This window comes from Micropterus dolomieu, linkage group LG03, assembly GCF_021292245.1.
Source record: "Micropterus dolomieu isolate WLL.071019.BEF.003 ecotype Adirondacks linkage group LG03, ASM2129224v1, whole genome shotgun sequence".
Lineage (NCBI taxonomy): Eukaryota > Metazoa > Chordata > Actinopteri > Centrarchiformes > Centrarchidae > Micropterus > Micropterus dolomieu.
Genome location: NC_060152.1, coordinates 177,851 through 186,854, shown reverse-complemented (window position 1 = coordinate 186,854; position 9,004 = coordinate 177,851). Strand labels below are relative to the sequence as shown.

Sequence of the window (9,004 nt, the reverse complement as noted above, 5' to 3'; positions counted from 1 at the left end):
CCAACTACCTGCACCTGCAACCCATCATCCACCTCGTCAGCCTGCCACACCTGCCAGTAATCAACCTCATCCCAGCCTGTATTTCAACCCCGGTTCTCCACACCATCCTTGCTTGATCGTCGTTGCTCCATACCTGGTGCCACTCCTGTGTTCAGGCTTCCTCGTTTCTTGCTTTTTCAAACCCTGTGCCCTGTCATTGTCTCCCCCTAACCTTGTCTCTCTGTCCGTCTCCCTCCCAGGTACACTCACCCTCGTCCTCCGTTCGGCTGGGCTCATCCACTGGCCCACTCCCCTTCGGACCTCCCTCTCGGCGTCCTCCCTGTTCCCGTGCCTCTCCTCGCTTCCTCGGCCCGTGTTCCCCGGCTCCCTGGCCCCCTGTCTCCTTGGTTCCCCGTGCCAGTACTTCCCCGACGTCCTCCTCTCCCTCCACTCCAGTCCCTCTCACCCCTTTTCCCCCAATAAACCTCCTTCCCTCTGAGTGCAGCATTTGGGTCCTCTCTGTCCACACACCACACCTCGTAACACAGTGATTAGAAAGAAAAAGGCAATTGATGATTTTAGGCTCTGTTGAAGATCTAGCCCCAGTTGATCCTTACATACAAACACTTAAAGGATAAGGCTTTTCTTTTTAATCAACAAATCACATGTGCAGAGCCAACGAACAATTAATCAATGAATGTCTACTAACAAGTATTGTGTGTGTGTGCAAAGTTTTTTTAATGCAAATTCGGAAAGTATTTATTATTGGTCACTTGATAGGCACACAGTCTTGTTATATATCACCATTAAAAGTAAAAAGAAATACATGTTTTCCACTAGGTCAGTAAAATGTGAAGTTTAGCTGCTGATCTGAGCTTCCCAGCTGTTACTGTCTTATTACCAATAATATTCATCAGCTGTTTGTCTCACGAAGGTAAGGGCACATTTCTGTCCACGTATCAAAGCCATAACAGAGCGCTGGAGAATAACTACATGAAATTACAATCCAACTACATATCTTTTCTTCCAGCGCAGTAAAAGTTTAGCTGGCTGATCTGAGCTTTGATGCAGGAAGCTGCCGTTTTATTGTCAATTAGTGATCAGCTGATTTTCTCAAGAACTAACAAACAAAGCCAAAACAGAGTGCTGGAGAGAGAGAGAGAGAGAGAGTAACTACATGAAATTAATCATATAATAATAATATAATAATAATTAAAACTAACATTACATATTTTACACCACAGCCAATGCGCTGGAGATAACATAACTGGCAAAGCCAACCCACAGGCTAGAGTACGCGACATGAAATTAATCCAATTACATATTTCTCACCACTGACAGGGGAAACACCTCACGTCACTCTGTGATTATGGCCAGCTTAAAGCTAAAGCTCTCAAACAACAGCTTTCATTTGCATCGCTAAAGTCTGACAAACTTAAGTTAATTACCTGTCCAGCAGAAAACAGACAACTTCAGCACCGCTTTGAAAACATCTGTCTCACATTATAGCCTTCCATCTGGGAAAATCCACATCCGTGTTTCTGCCATCAGCTGTCTGTATCTGTCCTGACTCCATCTGGCTTCATGGTATAAAGATCAACAGGCTGTCAGCTCTCGTGCTAAATAGCACGTATGCTCGTTCATTTGTCCAAATGTCACTTCTCTTCTTACTTCTACTAAACCAGAAGACTACTCAGAGACTGTATTTTATTGTTATTATAACTACACTACCGGAAATATACAAGCAGAAGAAGAACGCTGTGATGACGAAACGCGCACTGTAGCACTGTTTGTCCATTGTCAGCTATTGTAGAAACATGACGACAAAATTCAGCGACCTCCATTGAAGGGGGTGCCCGCAGTTATGTAGATAAAAATGTCTCATTCTAAGGTAATAAAAACATAATGGTTCATTATGGAAGGTCTTTACACACCACTGAAAACATAGTTATGGATATTATATTGCATTTCTGTCAATAGAGCCTCAGAAATATTACACACTGAACCTTTAAATTGAAGCTGATACAGGAAGTGTAAAATTTGTATGCCAGCATGAGTGGTAATGTACAAGAACTTACCAAGGCAAGTGGGACAATATCTAAAACGATAAGGTATTTGCAAATATCCAGCATGAAACCTATTGGGCAGGGAAATTGATGCAGTCCTGTCTCTAATATATACTTTCAAATAGATGCCTGATACCCTGTAGGCAGAGGTGGAAAAGTACTCAGATACTTCACCCAAGAAAGGTACCAAGGTACCATAGCTTAGAATCCGCAATCTGAATCTGCAAATAAACTAGTAACTGGTTTCTATCAGATAAGTACTGTGAGATAAAAGATGCAGTAGAGCAGAGCAGAAAGTAGTATATAAGAGAAATCCTCAAGCAAAGCTCAAGTACCTCAAACGCACCCAGGTACATAACCTGAGCAAATGTACTTTGTCACTTCCACCATTGATTGTAATTAACGTAAACAGGACCTGGCTGCTATTTAAAGAATTTACAGTTATTGTCCTCATCCCTTGTAGTTCAACTGTGGATATTAAAGACTGTATTTATTTATTATTTATTTATAGAATGACTCTAGAATTATTCTTGAACATCTCTACAGACTATTTAATGATAATTCAAATGACCTGCAAACCGTGCCTCCAGCTCCTCACTCTTGTTGGGAATAATGTAGTTATTTGATGGTACAAATGTGCAGCATGGGCAGTGCAGACTAATCTTGAATCCACTGTTTCTGTCTGGGGAAAAACAAAAGTAAAGATGACAAGTTAATGTAACTATGTAACACAGACAGTAAATGATTAGGAACGTGCTACAGCCATGTGAGGAATATGCACTCACCTCTGTGGTTCAGCCATTCACTCACTGCCTCTGTCACGTCAAACGACAGCCACTCTCCCTCCGTTTGTGTTCTTACCACCTTGCTGTCAATATACCGCTGTGTTGGAGACATCAGGTCTTTGTGTCCTAAAACCTTTGGACAAAACAGAGGTATAAAAGGCCAAAGTTGTGAAACAGAAATAATTTTTCAGAGCTATGTAATAAAAATTCTGTGCCGTACAAATAACTGTAAAAAATGAAAAAATGATTTTGGACTGTTGTAGTACTGTCAGTGGATAGGAGAAATACCCAAAGTTCTATGCACCACAGTCATGTCCAGCAGGTCATCTGACTCTGTAGAATTGCATGGACTGAAACTAGGTATGATCTGAGACCCCCACCACGAAAATCTGTATCTTGATGGACTGACTTAACAAAATCAGAACTTTACAGCCTGCTGTGTGTAGTAGTGCAGTGTGAACCTAAACAGAATTAAGTTTACTTCTGGTTTGGACAAAAGAAGAGCAGCAGTAGTTACACATAGGTGTCCGAATTCAGTTGGGCTTCTGAATGAAACCTGGATACTATTTCAACCATATTCTAGCAAACAGAACATATTACACAATACATTAAAATACAAGACACACAAGCAGCCAGAGTAGCTTTAGAGGACAGTTGGTTGAGGCATTGGTTGAGGTCTGGTAGCCTGCTTTTGTCTGATTCATTGACCAGGTCTGGGAGGAGCAGTGAAAGTGTAACCAGATTCTGGATAGACCATTGCTTTTTCTGCTGTCCTTCAGAACCATGTGTTTATGTTGGCTCATCCCTGACTAATGTGTAAAACACTATTCCTCCTGCTTTCACTGTGATCTCCTGTTAAGGCTGGTTTGGGAATCCTGACATTGGAGACACTGAAGCTCAGACACAAACAGTATATAAATAATCAGAGGTAGAAGTTGGCGATAAAATACTTTTTATGATGCGGTGGGCTGAGGGCTAACAAAAAGATTTTATAACTCTTTTGATGACTGTACTGTTTGACCCCTTTTAGTGACTGTCACTTTGTAACCCTGATGGTCCATTACAGACCTATAGATAGCTGAAATGAAACCTGAGTTTATGCATATTCATATGCATAAAATGCTATATACTGTATATATTATCTAACCCCTTGGTTTGAGTTGTGAATAGCAGCATACAAGTATTGTACAACATATTCACTTCAAAGTGCACTGTGAACTGTGTAGGGAAGAAGGGAACAAATATAAGTTGTTATTGTATCAGTTTGTATTAACATATATTCAATATTTAATTTCAGTAAATGTCCCGAGTAGCAGCCGGTTTCCCAAGTGTTTACGTTAACAGGGTAACACTGCGGAACTGACATGTGCTTTGATGATGTTGCTGGGTGTTCCAAATGGAAGAATTTTGTCGAGGGAAGTTCCCTTAACCGACATTCCCTGAGCAGGGAGCAGGGAGTACTGTTTATTTACACTGTGGATCGGAATGCAGCCCGTGTTTTCTGTGGAGGCATCGACCTGCTGCAGAAGAAAGAAAAGTCTAATTTAATTAATGTACAGAGACAGTTAGTAGCCTGGCTAGTTTATAATAAGTTTGTCACACTGCTACTGGTACACAGTTTTGTGTATTGTACTGTGTGTGAGAGTTATTAGTCGCTAACAGCAAGCTAATGTGGTACGAACACTGGAGCCCTGACAGCGCCGTGTGTGACCGGCTGTTAACTTCGAGGGAGACCGTCCTGCCGTGTGTGACCGGCTGTTAACTTCGAGGGAGACCGTCTTGTGCCTATTTTCATCTTCATCTTTCTGAGAGGACTGCAAAACGTGAGAACAGCAGGAGTCATTTGGACGATGCTGTGAAACTGGGCGAGTCACCAGGAAGTTTGCCCAGAGGAAAAACCGCTGTGTCGCCTTTTTCCTCACGTGAGGCCTCAGCCCTTTATCTTTTATCATCCTGACTCTGCTGCTGGGCCCTGGCTGGGTAAATTGTTGTGCTGGATCAGTTAAGACTAGGCTGGAAAGGCTCTGAATTCCTAAAACATTGTCTGAGCGCGTTGTTGACTCCATTGTAGGCTCATTTGTTCTGAGCTTGGTTGTGTCAGCTTAAATAATGCATTCTTAATCTAGGTTTGTGACAGTGTTACTGTAACTTTTGTCAATGCACTCCTCTCTCTCTCTGTCTTGCTCTCTCTCTCTCTCTTGCTCGCTCTCTCTCTCATGTTAAGTGTTTTGTGGAGCCATGCTGTTTCACACATCCAAACATGTCTCAGCAACATTGCTCTTGTGTCCATGAGCATGCGATGCAGCTTAAAACTGCATTGTTCCCCTTCGAGGGAACTCGAACTGCGCCGGTGCGACACCATTGCGAGGCCCTGCCCCTGAGGGTTCTGAGGTCTCAAGCGGCTCTTTTTCTAGAGGATGGTCAGATGCGCTCCCCCCATGGCACAGGCCCCGTGGTCGCTGAGGCAGCTCCAATCCTGGGGATCGCAACGCGAGATCGCCAGGGGTGCCGGAACGGCTGAGGCCTTTTTCCGGTCCTCCTCTTTTTCGGCTCCCGTTATCCCCGATCGGGAGCCCATTTCTCGGTTTCTCCCACTTGAGGGGTGAGTCCGGAGAGGCTTGCATGATCTGGCTCTGAGGTTCTAGATGTGCTTAGCATGGAGAATGACTTTGGGGAAACGGAACGTCATCAGCCCTCACGAGGATACGAGGAGTTGTTAGAAGCGGTGACGCTGGTCCCTGAACCAATCTCTGAGGAGATTCAGGTTCAGGATGCTTACCATCCCCGCCATCATCAGTCACATCCAATCAAAGGATTGGTTTGTCACGATAGATCTGCAAGACACTTATTTCCACATCTCCATCCGTCCCTCTCACAGGAAGTTCCTGAGGTTCGCCTTCGGGGGCACGGCTTACCAGTATCGGGTTCTTCCGTTTGGCCTAGCACTATCTCCCCACACTTTCACCAAATGCATGGATGCAGCTCTGGCTCCGTTGAGTCCAGGGCATCCGCATACTTAACTACATCGACGACTGGCTCGTCCTGGCCCAGTCTCGAGAGTTAGCGGTTCGGCATTGAGATGTCGTCCTCGCCCACCTTCAGCATTTGGGGCTGCGGCTCAACGCGAAGAAGAGCATGCTGACACCCACCCAACGGACTACGTTCCTAGGGGTGGTGTGGGACTCAATGACGATGCGGGCCCACCTGTCTCCCGCACGCATCGAGTCCATTTTGTCCACAGTGACCGGAGTGCAGTTAGGCCGCACCATCACTGTAAAACACTTTCAGAGGGTGTTGGGTCTCCTGGCAGCAGCGTCCAGTATAATACCTTCCGGACTACTGCACATGAGAGCCCTGGTGGCTAAAATCCAAGGGATTCTCCCCGAGGGGAAATCCGCTCCGTCTGATACGGGTTACGAGCGGGTGCCTTCGTTCCCTGTCTGTATGGAGGAAATCTTGGTTCCTATCCCAAGGTGCCGTGTTGGGAGCGATCTGTCGCCGAACAATTATTTCAACAGACGCCTCACTCACGGGATGGGGCGCGGTCATGGACGGCCACTTCGCGAGAGGCTCCTGGGAGGAGCATCATTTCTCTTGGCACATAAATTGCCTGAAAAAGTTGGCGGTTTTCAGAGCTCTGAGGAGTTTTCTGCCTGCCCTCTGCGGTCGCCACATCCTTGTCAGAACCGACAATACGGCAGTGGTTATTTGAATCACCGGGGGGTCTGCGCTCGCGCCCATTATGCAAATTGGCACATCAGATCCTCCTGTGGTCCCAGCAGAGACTGCTGTCCCTCAGAGCGATGTACATCCCTGGGACCCAGAATCAAGGAGCAGACCTGCTGTCGAGACGGGGAGTGATGCCCGGGCAATGGAGACTCCACCACGAGGTGGTGGAGTTATTATGCGAAGAGTTCGGCCCCATAGACGTGGACTTGTTTGCGTCCCGAGAGACGGCGCACTGTCCCCTGTGGTTCTCCCTCTTGCCCCCAGCCCCGCTAGGGCTGGATGCCATGGTGCAGACATGGCCGAGGCTGCGTCTGTATGCGTTTCCCCCAGTCGCTCTGCTCCCGGGGGTTCTGGAGCGGGTCCGCCAGGACGGTGTCGGTCTACTACTAGTAGCCCCGTTTTGGCCGGCACGAGTGTGGTTCTCGGATTTAATATCGCTCCTCGAGGGCCCGCCCTGGCAGGTCCCTCTGAGGAGAGACCTGCTGTCCCAGGCGGAGGGCGTGATCTTTCACCCGGAACACGGCCCTGTGGCAGCTATGGGTCTGGCCTGACGACAGGAGCAGTCGAGACGCTGCTCAGCTCCAGAGCCCCGTCCACGAGAAGGATGTACGGCCTAAAGTGGAATGTGTTCACCACCTGGTGCAGAGAACAGGCGGTGGACCCAGTTACCTGCTCGGGTACCTGAGACGTTTTCCCAGTTTTATGTGAGCTTTAGATGAATGTTTTGGTGTTGGTCGGGGGTTTGGGGGTCCTCCCACAAGAAAATGTTATGTTTTCCAATGAAAAATATGTAATTTCACATCCTATTGGGCCATTATTTTCACCATATCTCTGAGCAAATAGTTGGAAAAGCTAGAGCAGATAATAAAAAAACAACAGCCAAAGATCAGTCTACTGGAGGAACTACAACCTTTAGATCTGGAGAAAGTAATTTGGTTGGTTCTGTTGCCCCACAGTGATTTTACAGTGATGGCACAGCATCCCCTATTGTCAACTGTATGTTTGTCTACGTGTAACACCTCATCACCAACCCCTAAGCCTTCACAGCAGGAAAACTGTTGTGTTCATGTTTGCTTTTGTGTCTTCATTTTACAGCTTCTGACATTTATCTGTAGACATTAACAGGCAACATGAGAAACCTCCTCCCTTCTGAGGTGCGTTTTATTTGCACATTAAAATCCAAAAAGAAACATCTCCTCCTTAGCTTAAAAGGACTAGTTTGCATCACTAATTAGCTTTACTAACCTCATCTCCTCCGGTCACCGTCCTTTCTTTTCCAAAACCACTGTTTCAGACTGCAAACTGAAAAATAATTTAATCAGTCTGTACAGGACAGAACTGCAGGCTACGTCAGTTCAGTCTAAGTTTGTACCTGATGTTCTCAACATTGGACAAGTAGGCAGTAATAAAATACAGCTTCCAGTTACTTTCTATAAATTGAGCTAATGTTAAGTTACATAGCAGCTCTGTAGCTGCTGTAGAAGCTTTCCTGCTCAACTGCGCAGTCTGAAGGGGAGGTGTTAGCTAACTTAGCGCTAACCAGCTTCACTTTTACAGCAGGTGGGAAACGAGGAGAGGAAGCGAGCCGAGCATTGAGTGCTGCCGTGCTCGCACAGTGCGCGAGTGAAAACATTTGTAGCGCATAGTTTAATGATCGTGGGAAATTGCTCCTGAATGCATATAGGGGAAACACTGTAGTTGTTTGTAACAAGAATAACACCAAACTTAGTATGTTAACAAATAATTATGCTCCATGATGTCTGTAATCTTGAGTTGGCTTGTTCCCAGTAAATGTTTTGTTCCTCCCCATCAATGCACTCCTACAAATAAAAGCTGTATTTGTCTTTTTAAGGAAAAGGTTAACTATCCTATTTTAAGAACAATTAAAGCTGCAAGCAGCGTTGGGCGGGCCCTCGCACTTGTAAGCGCGTCCGCGCATGAGACGGCCGAGTTGCGTATTCTGGAGCTCTGCAGGTGCGGCTGTGAATTTGCTACGCGGTTCCGACGCCGCATGAATGTGCTATATGTCACTTCCTGTGTCCCCTATGTGGAGCTACATAGCACTTGCCGCTATGAATATAAATCGGTATTGGTGTGTAGATGTCTGCGGGGTGGGAGAGTTATCAAGCACGTAAAGTTTGTTTCAGATGTGAGCATGTACACTGAACAATAATGTACCCAAACAATAAAATAAATTCCTTTTATATTTCCCTGCCTTGTTGTTTATGTGTACATACAGAGGAAGAATGTGAGAACAGCACACATTTCATCGTTACTGTGTGTTAGAGCATGGGAGAACAGTGGATACTTTTAATACAGCCCACACCCCTAATACTGTGTAACTATAACAAGTAGAGAACAGAAGAAAAAGATGTTCTTTCTTTACAACTGTCTGCATATCTTATTCATATTGTGTAATGAATGAAAATAAATAGGCCTACTAGG

The 9,004-nt window shown here is 45.6% G+C and overlaps 1 protein-coding gene across 1 annotated transcript in view; it reads right to left on the bottom strand.

Annotated features, from left to right (window-relative positions):
- The window catches only part of tgfb2 (transforming growth factor, beta 2), an 89,754-nt gene that overhangs the window by 20,732 nt on the left and 60,018 nt on the right, over positions 1-9,004 (bottom strand). Inside the window, exons 3-4 of the mRNA XM_046045806.1 lie at positions 2,831-2,963; positions 2,617-2,727 (exon numbers count right to left, since the gene is read on the bottom strand). Coding sequence (XP_045901762.1) covers positions 2,617-2,727; positions 2,831-2,963 — 244 coding nt within the window. The remainder of the gene's footprint in view (positions 1-2,616; positions 2,728-2,830; positions 2,964-9,004) is intronic.